Raw genomic sequence first — 22,180 nt, 5'->3', positions numbered from 1 at the left:
TCAATCAGGACCCGGAGATGCCCTGCTAATTAGCAAACAACAGCATTGATTAACACCCCTGGCAGGGGTCCCCTACCACATATAGTGGGTAAAAGAAGAACTTTGAATGAGGGAAACGTGCATCATACATCATTTAAAAAAGCATTCCATCAGAAACTCATTCAGAAAGAGAATATGACCAAAAATCTGAAAAAAAAGATGAAATACTAAAAGTAAAAAGTAAAAGGAATAGAAAAAAGAAAGTCAAATGAAAGAAAGAAAACTTCATATCTGTCTGAGACATCTGAAAAAGATGACAAAAAATCTACTCTGAAAAATTTAAACGGCGATAACAGGAGTAAAAGATGAATAAAATGTTCAGGTGCAGAAGGTCACCTACAGCAAATTCGCAATCTATGAAGGGAACTATTGTAAAATGAATTTCTGACTAAAAAACTAGTATTTTTTTCATTTTTCTCCTAATCTACTGTAGTGATAGTAAATAGTTAGATAACCACTTGTGAATGTAATTCAATTTTCTATAATAGGTTTCTTTAGGCGGAACCGTATAATTAATAGTTTTGTTTTCAATTTATCATTGGAATTATAACAATTTCAAAGTTTTCATCTACCTGAATACATTATTTCCTCAAAACTAAAATGAAAGAAACGAACGTAAATGTGATGCAATTTTGTGAATTAGTAAGTAATGAACAAATATAAAATAATAATATTGAAAGAATTACGATTAATTTTGGATTGGTCATTTTAAACTGCGTTTCAATCAAAAAGTACCTACTAAAATCTCGATGATACAAAAATTTTTATATTGTTTGTATGGTTAATTAAATCAAATAATATAAATAAAAAATATTAACAAGGACCATATATTAAATCAATAATATAAATATAATAATATAAAAGAAATATTTTATTGGAAAATTCATTACAAGACTTAAAAAAATACTTTTTTTCTATCTTATTTATTCATCTGTAGGAACATCTGTGGTATCCATGTTACCATTTTCATGTCCAGTCTGTAAAACAATATGAAGATTAATAGGACTATTCAATACGATTTGAACTATAATCGATAAAAGAAATTTTTAATTAGAGTTTGACGCACGGTTTAACAACATCGTCATCAGAATTAACAAGTTACTAACTAAATTACAAAAACATGCAAAATGGTAAAATTAAAAACAACACCATTCTTTCTAATCTAACCTACTCTATTGGCTCCAACCATTGCCTGAACCTGAACATAGAACATACCTTCCAATTTAGGAAAATGAATAATTATTATTATTACTAGGGATTACGGTTTGGCAAATTATCGTTATAATTTTTTTTTTTCAAAACGGTTTTTACAACAAATTTCAAAAATTTCAATGACTCTTGCATTAAAGTATATGCAGTCATAAAAACTTTATAGATAATGGCTGATTTATTTATTTAATGGATTCGGTCCTTACTTGGCGGAAATTCATTATAAATAAAATAAAACGAAGTAATTTCCACTATGTTATATGTTATAACATAGTGGAAATTACTTCGTTTTATTTTATTTGATTTATTTATATTGAGTTGTCTTTAGTTTTTATTACTGAAAGCTAACTTTATGTTTTATTTCTTAAAAACATTTTGAATTTTCTTATGGAGCTCAGGTAACAAGTGAAAATTTCAAAACAATTGTCCAAATTGGATGTTCTCACTAGTGTTGTGTTATACAATAAATGTGTGTTTATTATTATATGCATATATCTGTATCTAGGCAAAAATATCGGGAGAGTATCTTTTCTTTCAATATCTGGATAAACGAAAACTATCTTAAAATGAAAAAAGAGGGACCCATTGCTACACCGAGAGTTTTTGAATTTTTCGTCAAAAGAAAAAAGGGTTTTGCCACTTCTCATACAAATCGATTTCTTCTGTTGGTATTTTAAGATTTGAGAGCCAATCTTTCATATGGAAATATTGTCTGTCAATTCAACATTCTTTGGTTTTTCCACTAATTACGAATAATTTTTCAACGTTAATATAGGAGATGAAAACCAAGGGATATTTTTTAGATTTGGATTTTATTTTTTCCTAATTGTTATCTGTTAGTTGATACTTTTATTCAAATTTGACTTGCTAAGGACCTTCACTGATTAGACTTATCGATCGATGAATTGAAATTACTGGTGGGGGTTACATTGCATCCTCAGCTTTTTATACGTTTTTGTTATTTAATTATGATAGTTACTTGTTGACGTGGGAGTTGTTCACTCAAGATTTCAGACAAAGATCTCAAAATATTCATATATAAATTCAATGAAATTATGGTTTTTCCAATTACCTGTGCTTTCATTTGCTCTAACTCCTCTTTTCTGGTCCTCTTGAAGAAACCAGCCTGAAATCAAATAGAAGATGATATTTTCGTTTCACACCTGGATACTATAATTACCTTTGTCAAACCGAAAGTGAATATCAAGAGCAGTAAAAATCCTATAAGAGCTGAACCTATAATAATCCAGAGATCTATTCTCTTAGAGGAATCATTGAAAAAAATACTGCTCACAATCGCTATGTCTGGCCTAGAAAAGAAAATATGTTCAATGTTTTGATAAGAAGCAGTGAGGTGAATTCAGAATAATTTTGGTAATTCAAACAAGAGCGGAATCAACTTTATCAACTGGATGTAAGTATTGATGATAATGGTTGCTGATAGATTGATTTATCATTCAATTGTTCTCTCATACCAATACGCCTACAGGTGATTATCATTGGATACTGATTTTACAATGGTTCGAACAGTGGCGTAGCTTGTCTGATTGCAGAATATACAGATGATGTTACAGGATAAATAATGCTACTTAGGATCTTCATGGCTAGCTAGAATGGCTGTCATCAGCAAAAGTACCTGTAAGGATCCGTTCAGTTGTGGGCTAGTTTACAATGTATTTATAAAAGGTATTGTAGACGGACCAGTATACTCCCCTGGGGTGCACCTGCTCTAATTGCTTCATGTTTGGAATATTTGCCGTTGAATTTCGGTTCGAGATTTAAATAGATGTCAGCTTTTCCTTGATTTAGCGAAGAAGGCTTGCATGCCAAACCCTATTGAATGCCTGGTCTATATCAAAAAATACAGATGAGGATATCTCCATCTGGTACTCTCTAATTTGGCATTGTTGAACGGTTCAATGGTACCAGCTGAACCCAAACTGGTAAATCAGCTCTTCCAGGATTTTCGACGGGATTCATAAAAGACTACGAGACCTAGAGTATACGACATCGTCAGGGTTTTTGCCTAGATTTGGTATCATAATAATTTTCTCTGTTATGAATGGTTAATGCCAATAGTGTCAGTGAAATTACATTGAATAAGAATGTTTACATTTTGATTGCCTCTTCTGGCAATTTTTATCGGGGCCTGTTGTTTTGTTAATCTTCAGTTACCGTATCTCTCAAAACAAGTTGTTGTATTCGAACAATTTTAATGTTCTACTTTGTAGGCTGCCATGAATTTATCTCTGGAAATCCTTACAGGTTGTGACGTTTTAATGAACGAGAGAATCTTTTAGGTATAGCTGTTTGAGTGAGATAAAAACAACTAGGGCTGTCTTTGTTCACTGATCATTTCCCAAAACGCCTTCCTTTTTTGTTCACATATCTTAATTGCAATTGACTAATGGCTAGCTGGGCTGGGAAATCGCAGAAAGACTTTGGTGCAATGAAAATAATTGCTGCACCTTCTCCAATTAGCTTATTTTTCATTTAGTTACCTACTGTGCATCCAAAAGTACTAGACTTCCAAAATAGGTTGGCTTGATTATCTGCATTAAATGACATTTTGCACTCTCAGGCTAGCTTTAGCTGAACTAAAGGCGTGTCAAGCGATAATAGCACTGCCCTGCTGTCAGATACTATTGATATTCTCACTTTTTGTATTTGCATTCCGTGTTATGCTAAAATGAAATTGAAAAATCGGAGAACAACATAAAAGAAGGAGAATACCGAATGGAAAAGAATCGAAAGCAATGTAAGATCTTATCAAGAGAAACAGAAGAATGAAAATATACAGTACTTTGAAAAGAGAAGAATTCGAGAAAGAGCTGAACAAACACATTCACTAAGAGAGTCCAGAACCCTGCCGAGCATTCAGCAAGAAAGATAATCACGGGAAAATCATAATTCTACCAATACACGAAGTAAATGCATTAACAAATTTACGCAGACGAATTCACAGGCGTAGAATAGAATTATTCAACATACCTCATCCCGCTCTGCGTCAAATTCTGTGGATCTTTAATTTCAATTATTCCAGTTGTGGAGTATCTGATAACAGCATTTTTTGGCAAGAAACCTGGAAAAATATTTATTGTTATTATATATTCTAACTGACAAATAAAACTCCAACATCCAGAAGGAGCTGTTTAAATTTTATTTTTTTTTTGGTGAAACATAGATAGCACAGCAAGGAGTAAATGATTTTGGTTTCATAACATTTCAATCAACATGTAGAATGTAGATGATACTAACCTCTTATATTCTTAATATCGAAGAAAAACTGAAGCTGAAGAATAGCCGAATTTTTCCTCACTTCAAATGGGCCAGCCCTCCCATATATACGGCCACAAAGAACGTCCTCTCTTGCACAATTTATTTCATAAGGTGTGGTACCCAAAAACTCGCTATCTGTAATATTCTGTAAATTTGAATAGTCCACCATAATCCTAGAATTGTAGTTCATGGTATCCATTTCTTCTTTTTTAAGTTCTTCTGCGATTAAATTAAGCCATTGGCTCCTAATATCCAAGGATTGTCCGTTCAGAAAGCCAACTGGTTTATTCATAGATATGAATGATATATTATTCGTGTCTGTTTTAATGGCATACGGAACATCAATCTGGAACTCTACAGAGTTGACGAGACTCGATCCAAATTTGGTAATCTGAAAAAATATTTGGTTGTACTTATTTTATGATGCTGTCTTTAAGTGTCTGATATAATAATAATAATAATAGTTTATTTTACCCAACAGGAAATTTCCCAATAACAGGGTAACATATTGGCAATGAATAATATGAACAATTATTCAAACAAAATTACACATTCAATGATACAACAATAAACTAAAAAAACAAATTAAACTTAAGTTCATCAGCAGCCCTGCACAATCGATAGACCGGAGCTTGCTCAAGTATGTTAGTCCGAGGTTTAGGGAGTCGAAAAGTTGATGTGGTCCTCGAATTCTTGGTACACGAATGTCAACCCTGGACAGTAAATGTGGTGAATCAATTCTTCCAGTGACAAGCTTTTGCGCAAATTTAGCGCACTGTCGCTTCTGTCTCTCCTGCAACGTTGAAATTCGCATTTCCCGCATGATCTCCGACAAATTCGCACCACGTTCAGGATACCTGCCGGTCTTTCTATATTCAGCACACTTCAATAATTTTCTATGAATGCGTTCAAGTGATGTTTGGTGGGAACTGTATATCGGAAACCAAACCAAGTTGGCGTACTCTAATTTGCTGATCTTCTTCTTCTTCTTCCACTTTGAATAGGACTATGTCCTGTGTTTTCTGCTTTCTGCCTGTTATTATGTTTCCTGGGACAACGAGTTCCAGCTCTCTTTCCAACGCTTTGGAGGGCGCCCTAATGGTCTGCGTGTACTGGGTTTTTGTGTTTCCGCCCATTTGGCTAGTCTCTCATCCGGCATCCTCTCCACGTGGTCTCTCCAGAACCTCCTGCGTGCTCTCACCCATCTGACGACATCCTGCACCTCCAGTTCTTCCCTTATGTCTGAACTCCTCACATGGTCTCTGAGTGTTATCCCTTTGATTGATCTTAGTATCCTCATTTCGGTTGTTCTCGCCATTCTCTTCGTTGTCGACGTTTCTGCCCTCGTTTCGGCGGCGTATGTGAGCACTGGTCTCACACACGCTTTGTATATGCGAGTTTTCGCTTTGTGACTCATGGTTTTGTTGTTCCAGACTATATCTCTGAGGCTGCCTCCTATCTTAGCTGCTTTGTGCGCCTGTGTTCGGACTTCTTCTACGATGCATCGTTCACTGGATACTGTCACTCCTAGGTAGATAAATCTTGACACTTGCTCCAGGATTTTTCCGTTAATTACTATCTTGCATCGGATAGGCTCTTTGGCGAAAACCATGGTCTTGGATTTCTCGCATGAGATAATCATATTCAGCTCTTCTGCAGCTTTTGTGAATTCGTATGCAAGGCGCTGGAGGTCATCTTCATCTTCAGCTGCTAGAAAGACGTCGTCAGCATAGCACATGATGTTCAATGAGCGGCGTCCCATCTTATAGCCTGCCCGTATCTTCTTCACTCTTTCAACAATTCGGTCCATTACAAGATTGAAAAGTAGTGGACTCAGGCTGTCCCCTTGTCGTATGCCAGTGGATATGCTGATCTCCTCAGATAATCCACATTGTGTTTTTATCCTGGTGGTGTTGTGGGTATTAAGATGTTTAATAATTCTGATGTATTTTTCAGAGATATTCTTAGCTTGAAGGGTTTCAAGAACGTCGTGGAGTCTAATTCTGTCGAAAGCCTTTGTTAAGTCGAGAAAGCATGTGAACATTGGTTTGTTGAACTCGATTGATTTCTCTATCATTTGCCGCAAAGTAAAAATCGCGTCCACCGTTGACCTGTTGCGTCTGAATCCTTGTTGTTCTTCGGATATATTAACTTGGCTGGAGATTTTATTAGTCAATATCTTAGTGAACAGTTTGTGTGTGGAGTTCAACAGTGTTATGTTTCTATAATTATCAGGGTCCTTTCTTTTGCCCTTCTTGTATATTGGTACGGATAAGCTGGTTTTCCATTCACGAGGCACTTCACCGGTTCTGATGATATTTTGGAAGAGTTTTGTTATTTCTTGATGTATTTCTCTTCCTCCGTATTTGATCATTTCATTTGTGATGTTATCCGTTCCGGGTGATTTCCGATTTTTGAGTTGTTGTACGGCTGTCTGAACTTCTTCCATAGTTATAGCGTCTCCCTCGTCATATGTTTCCTGATACTCTTGTCGTTGTTCCTCTCTATTGTCCGTGCAATTGCTATATAGATTCTGATAGTATGTTGTCCAAGTTTCTGTTGTTATATTGTTCATCTGTACTTCCTCTGTTACATTCTTCTTCCTTTTTCTAAGCATGTTCCATATTCTCTTCTGGCATCCGTATAGATCATGTTCCATCTCGACAGAAAACCGCTCCCAATACTCTTTTTTTAGTTGTTTAATCCCATCATTCGTTCTATTTCTTATTACCTTATATTTCTGGTACTCTTCGGGTGACCTATTATTTATATACCTAATGTATGCCATCTTCTTTTCCTTTGACAGGTCTTTCACTTCCTCAGTAAACCAAGGTTTGGTATTTTTTCTGCCGTTGATATTGATTTTTCTTTGCCCTATTGCTTCCTTCGCGCCGTGTATTATGTTTTGTTTGATTTTATCCCAGGCCATGTCTACACTGTCCTCCAAAGTTATAATGTTCTGAGAAATTTTCTCGTTCAATCTGCGCTGGTACAAATCTCTTGTGCTATCTTCTCTTAGTGACTCCGTGTTGAACTTAGTGATGTAGATGGGTGATTTCTTTCTAATTTTTGTTTGTTTTAAACGGTACTCACAGAGCACTAGTCCATGTTGTGTCCCCACATTAGCTGAAGTTAGAGTTCGCACATCCAATATTTGACTTGGGTGTACGCGCCTATTCGTTATCACAAAGTCGATCATAGATTTCTGTCCTCTTGTATTGTGAAATGTGTATTTGTGTTGTTCCTTATGATCGAAGAATGTGTTGTTAATTCTAAGCTCATTGTGCGCGCAGATGTCAAGCAGCATATTTCCATTTTCATTTGATATTTCCTCATTATATCTCTGCATTACCCCCGGTATTACCTGGTTACCAATTCGGGAATTGAAATCACCCATTATGAAGATCTTGTCATTGTTAGGCAACATTCTGAGTGTGTCTTGTAGTTGGTCAAAAAATTGTTCTCGTTCTTCTCGTGATCTTGTTATATCCGGTGCGTATATACTAATGAAATGGTGTTTTTCTTTTGACAATTTGCTGATGACAAGAGAAAAATAGAGAATTCTGAGGACTGAAACATCAGGAAACTCCCTGGAACACCGGAACACAAAGCCTAAAGATCGACTAGCCGAAGAACAAAGCTCCTCGATGTGAGGAACAAAGCTGAACGTCGAATCAAATAACACCCCCAAATCGCAAAACCGATCTCCACTAGCGATAAGACAATTACCAATAGAATAATTGAAGGTGAGAGGACGTAAGCTTCTCGTGAAAGTCACCTTAAAACACTTTTGTATATTCAAAATGAGTCCATTGCGCGAGCACCAAACATTAACTAACTGCAAGCTGGACTGGAGCAGCTCTAAATCAGCAATTCCGCGTATCCTCAGGTAAAGTTTGAAGTCATCTGCATAGGCCAAGGCTAAGCAACTGAGAAGAGCCAGAAGATCGTTGATAAAAATTATGAATAACAATGGTCCAAGATAAGATCCTTGCGGCACACCAGATGACAGACAAAATTCGAAAGACTTGAAGCCATTATAAAACACATGATTCATTCTTCCCTCCAAGTAAGATCTCATCAGGTCGACAAATGCTGGACTGAGGCCAAAAAAAGAAAGTTTATTCAGCAACATACGGTGAGTCGAAGGCTCGTAATAAGTCTGTATAAATAACGTCGACCTGACCTCCATCATCCAGAGTCTCCGCGATAAACTGCGTCAATGTTGCCAAATTTGTGACCGTAGACCTGCCCCGCATGAAACCATGTTGCATTGCTGATATGAAACTATTATGAAGAAACAAAGAAATGATGAAGGCTATCAATGTTTTTGATTGGATATCCCTTATGTTTCGAGAATGTAGGAATTAGGAATGTATATAAATTGAATAAGGTTTGGATTGATAAGTGAATATACCCTTGGCGACGCCGACGTGGTATAATCGTTTTGGTGTTTCGCCTCCTGCCATATTGGGATCTTTTCCATAGTAACATTCTTGGGCGTTCGCCAGAAAAATAAAAGTCAAGCTCAGTGAAATGTCATTGAATCATCAAAATGCAGCGCTTTGGTTACGGTTAGTGAAATTATTCGTTATATATTCGTAACAAATACCAACTCGAGCATAGACGATGTATTCGATTATACGAACCTCTTCACTCGACGGAGTTTGCGTAACACCACTCGAGCTACGCTCTCGTGATGTTTCCCAACCTACGTGTCGTGACACGGTGTAGGTAAAATCGAATAGTGTCTATGCTTTTGTGATATTATACTGAATATATTTCAAATGAAATTTTATACAAGTCTGTGGTTTTTATTTTTTGAAAAACTTGAAACATTCAAATTAGCAAAGGACTTGATTGCGACCGAGGGAAGGTTGAAAGTACAGTGGACTCTCGTTAACTCGAAACACCACCGGACCAAGATTTTTCGTCGAGTTACGAATAGTTCGACATATGCGTAGTTCGAGTTATACAGATCATTCTTGATTAAATTCGACTTAAAGAGGTAATGAGATATAGAGGTACGCCTAGAGGTAAACTAAATGGTAATTCGGGTGGTAGAGGTAGAGAATAGTGATATTTATTCCTCATAATAGGAGTAGATCGTACATATTCGATGATTACTGAAAAATGAATTGACAATAGAAAATTTCACAATGAAAAAGATTAACGTTCTTTTTGTTGACAAAAGTCAATTGACAAATTCTGAATATTTTAAGAGTTGATCTGATGAAGGATTCTGATTTAGACTCTAAAACGTCGAAAGAGTTAATTAATTGATAGTGTTATTGTTCGTTTCTTTTTTGGTAACTTTTTTTTCATCCTGACAAATTATTGCAATTATTGCGCAGGAGCATTTTATTTAAATTTCTCAAGCTTATTTCAGAAATTGAGAGTGAAAACTCTAAATAAATTTTTCGTAAAAATCCAATCTACCGAGTGGTCTCTCAGACGCTGAGGAAAGTGGGGATAAAAAACATTAAACAAGAAATGTATTTCCAACAACCTTAACATAACTATGCAACAAATAAAACAAAATTCTATAAAACCTCAATGCAATTGTTGCTTCATTGAATACGCTCGATTCAACGACACGTTCCGACTTGTACGGCGGGGTTCGGAATTAACTACTGACTTCGAGTTATAGAGGTAAATTTAGTTCATCTTCGACTTACAGAGATAAAAATGATAAAATATATCCGTAAAATCGTTTCGAGTTATACATGAAAATTTTTTCGCCTTAGACAGGTTTTTCCAAGGAAATTGAAAATAATTCGAGTTATCGAGGATTTCGAGTTAACTAGGTTCGACTTAACGAGAGTCCTCTGTCATAGGTTGAGAACCCAGAACTACGATGGAGCTCACTTACTGTATAGATCTGCATGAATTCCACCATAGAGTTTGATGCATTTCCATAGGTATAACTCTGTTCGCCAGAATTGCTGTGAAAAAAAGCTTCTGATTAATATGTTCGACCTCAATGTAAAAATAATTGTCTTACCCAGAAATCAATATATCAGCTTCTGTTGCCAAATTTAGTTTTACCATCTGTGTGACTGGATTCTTTGTCTGGCTAACTGTCAGTAAAGTTATATTTATATTTAGAAAATCTTCAAGATTTTTTTTGTTGATGTAGTCCATATCGAGTTTCAGAAGGGGATATAAAGTTTTCTATAACAAAATAATCAATTCTCAGATATATTTTCGATTCAATTACAATTACATTTCATCAATTAAGTATTTTTAATACGAAAAACGGAAACCATAAATTCAGGTCATAAAACTCATTTCAAGAGATTTTAATCACTTCCGGGTGATATTTCAAAAGTGAATATAATTAATAAATGGGAAATGATTAATGAAATCTGAGATATCGAAATCTCACAAAAAAATTAGTTTTCAGTTAACATTTATTCAAACCTTGTGATATTTTGTATAAATATTTGTTTCACAACTAATTTTCAAACGGTTGGGTATTTTTCAGAAAATTCCATATGGATCTGACGGGAATTCTTTCAAGGAACTTAATCCAGATATTCGGAACTTGAACCTATCCTGAAAATTCCATTTCTCGAGTACTTTCTGTTTGAGAGTAAAGAACCATAAAAAATTCAAAAAGACAATAAAAAAGAAAATTACTCAATATTTATGTGACCACGTTGAGGTGAGAGTTCACATTTTGGGTACTGATTTCATTTCAAATTCAAATTAAAGAAAAAGGTAATCATATCATCAGAACGATAGACAATTCAAAAAGAATATTGGGAAAGAAATACCCATACAAAAAATTTGTACGAACTATTTTTCACAATTATTAATCACAGATGACTGTAATTAAATTTGAATTTTCTGCCGGAACGCCATTAATGTTTCCGTTAATAATTAATTAATAAAAATTAATGAATAATTCAATTAACATTGAATTTTAGTCGTAAAATTTCCATTTTCTACTAGATTCCAAATAATTAAGATTCATTTCGATTTTTCCTTTTTTTTCAATTTATACAGGGAGCATAGGAATAGTTGCGAAAAAATTTAGGGGGCGATTTCTTATGAAAAAAAGGAGGGGGTTTTCATATAAACATGAAACTTTTTTTCAGCCCCCCCTTGCTTAGTTACAGCCCCCTTAAGATGGCTCCTGAAAAAAGTTTTTATTTTGTGAAGAGTTTTTATTTTTTTTTCACATTTGTTTTATATTTGTACCAGTTCTTGATAATATCGTCTTGACATCCGCCTATTTGATAAATTTCAAGTCGAAAATAATTTCAGGTCCAGCCTCTATAACTCTAGCGTATTATCTGTTGATAATTTTTTTTTCTCAAAAACCTTATTTGTTGAGAATGGATCAGTCTATCCAAAATTAATTTTCTTATTGTAAAATATGAATATAAAAATAGTTATTGCGTGACAATTTTGAGAGGTGGCTTTTTCTACCCCTTGGAATCATAGAGGAACACCATCAAAAATTTTTTTGAATACATTTTCGCCGGCGTATCTATAATGACAGCTCAATTTTATTTTTGTGATTTTTTTGGTTTTTAAGAAGAAAAGTAAAAACCACTTTCCAGGCGCCTAACTAAGCAGGGAGAGGCTCAAAAAAACTTCATATGAAAGATCCACCCTATTTTAAGACAAGGAATCACCCCCTAAATGTTTTCCCATTTTAATGAATGGGTATTTTGAAGCAAAAACATCAAAAACAAATATAATTTCGCCATTTTCAAATGATCAATGGCAGTAAATGCATTGAAAATGAATAGTGAATGATTAATGGAAACGATACGTTAAATTTGTTCAGACAGAAAATTTAAAATTGATTATTGGGCCATCTGTGACGAATCGTGAAAAATTTTTCTTACAAAACTTTTGTTTTTTTCTTTTAATACGAATCTGCAATACAAAAACACAGATTCCAAAGTTGACCCCGTCCCAGCTCACAAGGGCAAAGTAAATGAAAGTGGTTTTAGACTTCCGATTCAAAACCATCAATTTTTACTCGAAACTTTACTGGTTTAACTTAAAAAATTTACCTAGTTTATGTTCGTTCAGGTGTCTCCCGAGTGCATCGAGCTTTTAAATATTTTCAGCTCTTACCCTCATTTTTCTTAAATATTGTTAATGAAATAATGATGCAATACTTACATTCATGCCTTTTTCAAGAGGATTCGCAAGTTGACATGTCATTCTATTTTTATTTTGATCACATAAGGTTGGTTTTATCTTGAAGCTGAGTTCTTCAGGTAGATCGACCTGCACCAAGAGGTTGTAAGCATTTTCTCCATCGTTCCTCACGTCGATCACCAAGTCTATTTCATTGGTAGAACCTCGTATGAATGTATTGTTTCTAAAATGATTTAGAGACATTGAGATATGTGACTTACAGTGTGTTAACAAGAATGATCCAAAACGTAAATTGAAATCATACTTTTTTCACATAGGTACTTCTATTAAGGCATAAAAATATTTTCCAAATGTTTCAAAGAAAGTACAAAGACCATTTCACTCCTTGTTTAGGAACCACAAAAAAATTCCTTTTATATCAAAATTGAATGAATAAATTTTAATTATTTCAAAATACTACACAAGTCACTAGCTTTGGCGCGCTCTTTCAAATTGTTTTTTACACGAATTTTGAATATATATTTTGCTGTCACCTGCCCAATTTATTTACTTCTATTGAAATGACATGATACGTTAACATAATACATAATCTTTATGAGCGAAAAGGCTTATAAAAATAATAATTGCCTACTTGAAGGGATTAATAATTTTCCTGTTTTTACCACCAAAAATTGGATATTGAAAATTTGCGGATTACATTGGTACCTAACCGTGATGTTTCGAACTTATTTCAAATTCATCATCAAACACTGAAAATTATAAAATCTCCGTACCGACAGCACCGATGACACGGTAAACCTTGCTTTACTGCCTTCACAACTCACTTGTGCTCTCTCTCCCTCCCCGAATATAACTCCGTACCTCTCACTCTTTGGCGTCGTTGGTATTGGCAGGGAAGTGTGTAGTGAATCTCTACAATCGCGAGAGATGGCGTCATGGTCTGCGCATCACTATTTAAATTGACACCGCTGGGTATATAACCTCACCGCATGAAGTCGCCATGCTCCACTATGGAGGTGGAAGATGTATTAGGCAGAGATCACTGTATGCCAAACTGATGATTCCATCAGTGATCTAAGTATGAAACACCACAATTTCTTGATAAGGGGCGCACCTTCCAAAATTCGAAAATTTCGTACATTGTGACAAAATAATGTTCTCAAAATACGCAAACAAAAATTCAATCAATAGCTCACCTTTTTCCTGATATGATGAAAGAAGCATTGAAACTCAATTTGGATTGACAAACATTGTCATTTCCACAACCAAGAACGAAGGGAATTGATCTTTTTACTGTGGAATTGGATCTGAACTTATCATAAACACCACATCTCAAACAAAAATTGTCTTGAGTTTCCAGTGAGGAATTGCTAACCAATAATTTGCTTGGTTTTGGTCTGACTTCTATGAAAGAGATATTTGCTGCCAAAGTCAATGAATCATATTTATTATGAAGTGGGGACTGAAAAAAAACATCATGTATCAAATACAATTATCAATAAAATAAAGTGAAAGGTTGATTGTTCAATAATTTCAATTCAGAATGGAATAAGCATGTCTCAACGAAAATGCCAAGGTATGCTTTTTCGAATTTACTAATGGATTCAACTTCTTGAATGATCAGTGAGGTGGTGAATCAGTTCGGATCTTCAATTCTATAAAATTAGTCATCTGAAAAGAATTGAAATTTAGATTGAACAGAGACGGATCATTGTTCATATCCCCTCCAGAAATTTACAGGTTTTTAAATATGTAGGAACCGAAAACAAGCACAAGCGTTTATATTTTAAGAGTTATCAATATTGAAATAATCAATAGTTCAAAACCAACAGCCTTATATTCTATATAAAATTTTCAATAACAAAAGGTAGGTAACCTTGAAAAGACCTACTCTATTATGACAATCCCGAAGTGAACGATATTCAACTTCTTTCGATATCGACAATGAGTCTTCCTATTCAGAGATTTCACTATTCATTGGTACATCCCAATATAAACTCAAGGTCATCCTTCTAACTTTCGATACTCCTTCATCGTACACGATCATTTAATTCGATTGAAAGGAACATTTTCACTTGCATTTTTCCGAACTATCAGTTCGGAGAAATAGTCTCTAGCATTATATTTTAATTAATTAACAGAATTTTCAATCTTTCTTTACGAAAAGAGTCGCCGTATTATTTGTAATATGATGGACACAGAGTATCTATCAGAGCAGTCTCAAGCCAATAAACTGCCGCCCTACGCAGGGACTCAATTTGCCGCCCTAATAGATGTTAACTCTGCTGAAGGAAAAAAATTAATATTGGGTAATCGGGGTCTTCTACCGAGAGATGAAAAAATTGAAGATATGTACTCTCCGAGAGAAATGAAGAAAATAACTGTATAAGGTGAAATGAAAATTGTACGAAACGGTGATGGTGCAGATTAGACAGTAAAAAATACTCACTCGAAGTTTTATTGTTAAAGCTTCACACTCTGGTTTTCCCCTCGTCAATTTTAATAATTTAGTTTTTGTTCCTCTATCTAAATATGCTCTACCAATATTCTCATCCACTTCAATTTTTCTTGATATATCTGTGGAATTAAGTAAAATGAACGTTGTTTATTCTGGAACTAGAATTCAGGAGAAAATTTCTCCTTGAACATTGGACATGATACTAAGGGCCGGTTTTTTCACATGCGAGTAAATAAATTTATTGCTACAGCATACATTTATCTATATGAATAAAACCCCGTCGAGGAAATAATTGATTTATTCGCATGGTAAAAATCCAGCCCTAAGACTGATAAGTAATAACCCGCGTATATTCATCTTATTTTGGTCACACATTCAACGGTGAATCTCAAAAATGGTATGTTTTAGGAAGAACAATGAAGAATAATTTGATTGTCTATGACTCCATAGCAGGTACGTCATTTTCAATCTTGTTACACTATTATCTATCACTATTATGTACTTAGGCGTACAACTTTGCTTCCACTGTTTTTTTTTCCGAAATTCGAGGCTTTATTGTAAAAAACTGGTTATACATTCATGATTCAAAATATTGTCCATCGCTGGCCACTCCTTTTTCCCATCTCTTGTGCAGCTTACAAACCCTGCGTTGTCAGCCAGGCCATGTGCAATCGATCGAAACAAGTTATCACTTGTTTCGAGGAAGCAACTTCTGGAGAATAAGGCGGTTGAGGTAGCACCTCAACCCATTTTTCGTCTCCAGTCACAATGCGATGCAGAAATCCCTTCCGTCTTTGCCTTGCAAGTAATGCCTCCAATTCTGCATCTTTGAAAACCTTCTCTCTTCCACCGCCATGCTGGTCTTCGAAATAAAAAAAAAAACCGTTCTTGAAGCGTTGAAACCACTCTCGGCAAGTTAAAAATTAAAAACTTCCGCAAATGACGAGAATTTGGCTCGTAAGCTGAGATGTTTAATCGAGGATAACTTTATGATGCAGACACAAATCGACTAATATTTCGATGGCGTTATGTTTACAAATACCTAAGCTCATTGTATGATATCTACGATCTATTTATTCCTACTAACAGTTACCGCTACAGCCATCTTATTGCAAAACGGCGGAAGCAAAGTTGTACACCTAATATATTCAAAGGACCGATATTCCTATTCATGTCTATACAACTTTACTACTAAAATGTGAGATATTGAGATCCTTGCAACATTTTTGAGTGCGCAACGCGTACTGTATAAAGCTAGAAATTCTACGGAAAGACAATATACGGCAAAACAGAAGACGCCACCATTCATTTAAAATCGGATAAGAATTTTAAAAGTTAATATACAGCTTGCTGTGTGTAGGCGAAAATTTAATCAATTCGGGAGTATTACAAGATCGAAAATATCTAACTGTGGAGGGCAGATTTTTTTAAGAGCTAAGAACGAGAAAACATATATGCTTCCTCGTTCTTAGTGGCAAACCCATCGGCTGAGTTATTTTTGACTTAATGAAGTTCATTCGTCAGTATTTTTTGTAATAACATGTGCGAGGAGATATAAGATATTATATACTCCTGTAATTGAATTTCTCCTACTTGAATACTACTCTTAATGTTCATAATTTCCTTGAAAAAATCATCAGATTACATTCTGTCCATAATTTTTTTTTTTTCATTCAATCAAATTTAGGTTGATGCACTCTATACTCACCTATAGTATCCATTCCTCCATGGGAAATATATTCATGGCATATCACAAATGGAATTGGTTTGGAGGATTCGATCATATCGTTGGATATTGTCTCAGGTACTTGAGAAAAGTTAGTAACCAGTACAACTAATGGTCGGCTCCTCAAGATAACAACATGACCTGACTGGTAAGCACCAATGGCAATATCTGTGAACAAAAAAATTGAAGAATCATCTCTGAACAAAAATAATCATTAAACTGAGATACACATCGAATATTAGAGTCAATGTTGCTTCACTGGTAATGAAACTTGTAGAAGGCTAGTAATCCCAAACCCATACTGTATCACCAAAAACGAAGGGTTTTGAAGAAAATAAAATTGAAGAGATCACCTTCTTGTCCAACGAATCTTCAGTTCAGAAACTAGCTGTAAAGGGCTCAAAGAAAGCATTTCATTCACAAGGAATATTTAATTGATTTTTTATATCATCAAGATACTATTGATTACTATACTATATTTGAAAAATTCCATTGTAAACAGAGATATGTATTCGTAAAGTGATAGAATCTAGTAGAAATCATTCTACTTCATACTGGACCAAATTATCGGAGGATGTCAACAAAGTCAACGCTAGATACAGAATAGGCCACCGTTCCCTTAAGGTATTGTTTTATGCAGACGATGGTTTTGCCGTAGCAGAAAATGAAGATTGAAGATGACTTTCAACGTTATCTATATATGGTGAAAACTTTTGCCGAAAAATTTAATATGAGCATTTCAATCAACAATATACAATCAATGTTCATCTCTGAAAATCCTATTAGATGCAAATTGGCAGTCGATAGCGAAAAAATGCAGCAGGTATCAAGATTCAATTACCTGGGAGTGATATTCATCAGAAACCAGAGCCGAGAAATCAACAACAAAAATAATAATGAGAACCACAGACATGTAAATATTGCGAACCATCAGAGACCGAATAAGGAGTCATGACATAATAGAAGAATTGGGCGTACAGGATGTGGTGAGATGGGTCAGAAAACGAAAAAGATTCTGAAGGGACTACGTAGAAAGAATGCCAAAAGACAGATAGGCAAAATATGCTAAAACTCAGAGACCGAACACAGACAGACCGTTAGGCGGACCACCAAAAAGGTGGTACGAGAACACGAGATCAGTATCTGAGGGAAATCGCAGAAGAGGACCAAATGTACAGGAATGAACAGGAACTGGTCCTATTGTAAGAGGAAGCACAAAAAAATGAAATCATTCATGAAATATCGATAATGTATCTCGTGTTAATGTTCAAGTTAGTGATTCAGTAATAAACCTCCTCAGATCTCCCTATGAGTGTGTAATTTATTTCTATTCTGGATGTTCGAAACTGGCTTACACTCTACATGATCCGTTAAATATGTTCCTTCAGAATGAAACATACAAACCCTCTGGCCTCTGATATTCAGGGGTGAATTGATTAAGGCCGTAAAGAGAACTGGACTAGGATATCGTATAGGAAGACACAAAATAAGCATATGTCGATGACGCAGTAGTTATCGCAGAATCTGAAGATGACTATTACAAGTTTTCTATAGAAGGGCGGAGCAACTGAACATGAAAATCTCCAAGCAAAAGACCCAAGACCCAATGCAGGATAATAGTAAGAGAACCGATACTATGTTTTATATTTTTGAAATCAGGAAAAATTAAGCTTTCAAAAAATGACACAGAAATTTAGTGTTCCCATTTGAAAAAACATATTTTTGGGTCATAACTTCGTAATTAAAAACCCTTCTGAAAATACGAGCACGTCACTGGATTCTACGTAAAAAAGTGCCTGTATAATGTTTTAATTTCAGAGTTCTATGATCAATATTAGCGGAGACATAAATGTTGTTCGATATCGCCATTTTTCTAATTTTCGCTTATAACTCGAAAACAAAAGAAGGTGGCCAAAAATGAATACTACCCTTGTTAGTTTCTCAGAAAAAGAGACCGAGAATAGGCTATCAGATTTTGTCTATCTCCTCTGGTTTAAAAGTTGTAGTGCTAAAACATCGAAATTTGCCCACCCTGTACAATCAAAATTTTCGAAATATTCAAAACGTTCGATTGATTCTAGAAACTTGCAAAACGGTAAAAAAATGTTTTCTTATTTACCAAATTTTATAATACTTTTATTGGTTTTGTTATCAGCTGTTTTGCACCTGAATTCATATAAATATTCCTTCAGGTCAATTGGGACAGTAGCAGAAAGGATCATCTCCACTCCCATTTAGCCGATATCATCAGGCTCAACAACAATCTACCAGACAAACAGTTTGGAATTTAGCCCAAGAACTCCACCACATATTAGCTTCTCCGAGTCATTGAATATGTACCAACCGATTTTGAACGGAAGCAGGTAACTGCTGCAACTTGTTCAATGTGTCTAAGGCTTTCGACACCTTATTGCACGAAATACTCGTTTTCGAACTTAATTTAGTAAAGTGCCTCGTCTGATATGTGAAGTCATTCTCTATTTTCTACAGAATCGAACCTTATTTATTGTGAAGACTCCCAAAGTACTGTGCTGTCTCATTTTCTACATTCAGCATACACGACCAACCTACTTAGTCTGTCCGAACTTCTCTAGCCATATTCGCAGCTTATACTGCTATCATGGCTAGAACAAAAGCTCCCTGATTAGCAAGAACCAAGTTGCAGCCATCTAGTACAATGGTGCAGCTAATTTCCAATCAAATTGAACCCAGAGAAGAGCACTGTTCTTCTCTTGTCATCAAGATTTGTTTCACCTTCGTATTTTCCAATCAGGGGCTTCTCCCCTGGCCATGATAGCAGTCTAATCTGCAAATATGTCTACATAAGTTCGACCAGACCCATATGCAAGGACGTAATAGCCCCGGAGAATCTTTAGTAGAATATTTAGAAGTCATATTTCAAGAAACTTACATTCAACCAGCACCTGGTCTATGCTGTCCGAAAGGGTAAAATGGTGCTTTTCAAAATGTCTTGGCTGATCTGTTGTCGCAATAACATTTCCGTTCAGAACAGGTTAATCCTTGTATAAAACTATTGCCCGTCCCACAGTAACTAACGCTTCAACATGCTGGACTTTCATACACTTCGCAACGAAGCTCAACAAGTCAGAGATCATTCAAAATAAATTTCTCAGGACCTCCTTCAAGGCGCATTGATTTTTTCGCAATGCCCATATCCATCGTGAGGGGAAGCTGCTATAGTTGAAGAAATTTCTTGATGGAATCACTTTCAAAACTCTTGGAGCGAAAATCACCCCTATCGATAAGTCCGAGAATCTCTCGACTACAATATATCTTCCACCAGATACAAGCGTCCAAAGCTCGACTCTTTCGATGACCGTCAATGAACAGCACTACTCAATTTTTAATACCAATTATGATTCCATAGATAAGAGTGTGGTTAATGTCACCTTAAATTTATCAATCAAGACTGAATTACTCAACCATCGATACCTTATTTTGAAGACGATCGTGAGCAGCATAAGTTAACATTTACTATACACGAACATATAGTTTAATGTATAAAACAGATATGGAATACATAATCCATGAAAAATTATAATAAAATTATGAGAAATATGATTTCAAAACTCACCTTTATACCCGTTACCGTCTATGTCAGCAGGTTTTGATATGGCCAAACCGAATCCCCTTATTTCTGGAAGGAAAGACTTCCCTTTAATAACCTGGACGGGTTTCAAAGAAAAACCAGAAGATCGCCCTGAACCCTTATATATGTATACTATTCCTGAACCCTCTTCAGCATAAGGTGCAGACACAGCAACATCTGAAAAATAGACATATATAGAATCATATGAAAAATATTCAATTTTTGAGCGGTCGTTCTGTGAATAAATCACTGTAATAAAGGCTGTTTTTTTAGAGCTTAGAACTTTAAATTGAAATAAAACAACGATGGATGATTCGATTGACATGAATTTTATTTATTCGCAAGATAATCTTGTGGCATTACATTTCAAATATTATTTCTGGCCATATGACCGCCACAGCTGGCTCGGATGTAGTCCAATCTGGACGTCCAATTTTCGATGACTTTTTCCAACATTTGTGGCCGTATATCGGCAATAACACGACGAATGTTGTCTTCCAAATGGTCAAGGGTTTGTGGCTTATCCGCATAGACCAATGACTTTACATAGCCCCACAGAAAGTAGTCTAGCGGTGTTAAATCACAAGATCTTGGAGGCCAATTCACAGGTCCAAAACGTGAAATTAGGCGGTCACCAAAAATGAGTTTCAATAAATCGATTGTGGCACGAGCTGTGTGACATGTTGCGCCGTCTTGTTGGAACCACAGCTCCTGGACATCATGGTTGTTCAATTCAGGAATGAAAAAGTTAGTAATCATGGCTCTATACCGATCACCATTGACTGTAACGTTCTGGCCATCATCGTTTTTGAAGAAGTACAGACCAATGATTCCAACAGCCCATAAAGCGCACCAAACAATCAGTTTTTCTGGTTGTAACGGTGTTTCGACATACACTTGAGGGTAAGCTTTACTCCAAATGCGGCAGTTTTGTTTGTTGACGTAGCCATTCAACCAGAAGTGCGCTTTATCGCTAAACAAAATTCGCTTATGAAAATCGGGAACAACAGCAATCTCATTTTGGGCCTATTCGACGAATCTACGCCTTACTTGATGATCGTTTGGCTTCAATTCTTGCACGAGTTGGATTTTGTAAGCACGCAAACCAAGATCCTTCCGCAAAATCTTCCATAAAGTGGATGGACACAGATCCAATTCCTGTGCTCGATGGCGGATAGACTCATTCGGGTCTTCCTCAATGCTACGCTCTACAGCAGCAATAGCTTCTTCTATACGGCGTCTCTGGGGATGCGAGTTATCAATAAGAGTAAACGTGGTGCGAAAACGTTCCATGGTTAATCGAATTAACTGCTCTGATGGACAATTTTATCGACGATAAAATGGACGTAGTGCGCGATACGTATTCCGTACGTTTGCCAAACCAAACTGAGAATAAATCACTTGACAGCTGTTAAATCGGTCGCCATCTTGAACAGTAATGCCAACTTAAAGTTATATACCTCGAAAAAAACACCCTTTGTAGAATTTTCAGCTCGATGTAGTCTCGGATGTAGTCTCAAATGATAAGGTTCGACTCGTGATGAATAATCCGTCCTCAAATTCGATTATATCTGACTGTTCGTTAACACGATAATTCTCGAACAAAAACTCCTACAAACTCGAATTTTTCAGGAGAGGTTCGGATTTCGAATTGCAAGCTCGTGTTTTTCGATGGATTGTAAAAATGGTTGTTCAAAATTTTGTTATTCGATCATAATTAAATTTGTGATATTTA

General features: G+C 35.5%; 1 protein-coding gene across 1 annotated transcript in view; it reads right to left on the bottom strand.

Annotated features, from left to right (window-relative positions):
* Positions 1 to 897: 897 nt before the first annotated feature.
* LOC123688271 (integrin alpha-PS4-like) overlaps positions 898 to 22,180 on the bottom strand; it is a 40,537-nt gene continuing 19,254 nt past the window's right edge. Inside the window, exons 10-21 of the mRNA XM_045627100.1 lie at positions 20,431 to 20,622; positions 16,818 to 17,003; positions 15,101 to 15,228; positions 13,848 to 14,113; positions 12,673 to 12,874; positions 10,532 to 10,701; positions 10,400 to 10,472; positions 4,507 to 4,918; positions 4,240 to 4,330; positions 2,429 to 2,558; positions 2,321 to 2,374; positions 898 to 1,016 (exon numbers count right to left, since the gene is read on the bottom strand). Coding sequence (XP_045483056.1) covers positions 963 to 1,016; positions 2,321 to 2,374; positions 2,429 to 2,558; positions 4,240 to 4,330; positions 4,507 to 4,918; positions 10,400 to 10,472; positions 10,532 to 10,701; positions 12,673 to 12,874; positions 13,848 to 14,113; positions 15,101 to 15,228; positions 16,818 to 17,003; positions 20,431 to 20,622 — 1,958 coding nt within the window. The 3' untranslated portion in view covers positions 898 to 962. The remainder of the gene's footprint in view (positions 1,017 to 2,320; positions 2,375 to 2,428; positions 2,559 to 4,239; positions 4,331 to 4,506; positions 4,919 to 10,399; positions 10,473 to 10,531; positions 10,702 to 12,672; positions 12,875 to 13,847; positions 14,114 to 15,100; positions 15,229 to 16,817; positions 17,004 to 20,430; positions 20,623 to 22,180) is intronic.

Source organism: Harmonia axyridis, chromosome 1 (genome assembly GCF_914767665.1).
Source record: "Harmonia axyridis chromosome 1, icHarAxyr1.1, whole genome shotgun sequence".
In the NCBI taxonomy this organism is placed as follows: Eukaryota; Metazoa; Arthropoda; class Insecta; order Coleoptera; family Coccinellidae; genus Harmonia; species Harmonia axyridis.
The sequence above is the reverse complement of the archived record's forward strand: the minus strand, read 5'-3'. Positions and strand labels throughout refer to the sequence as shown.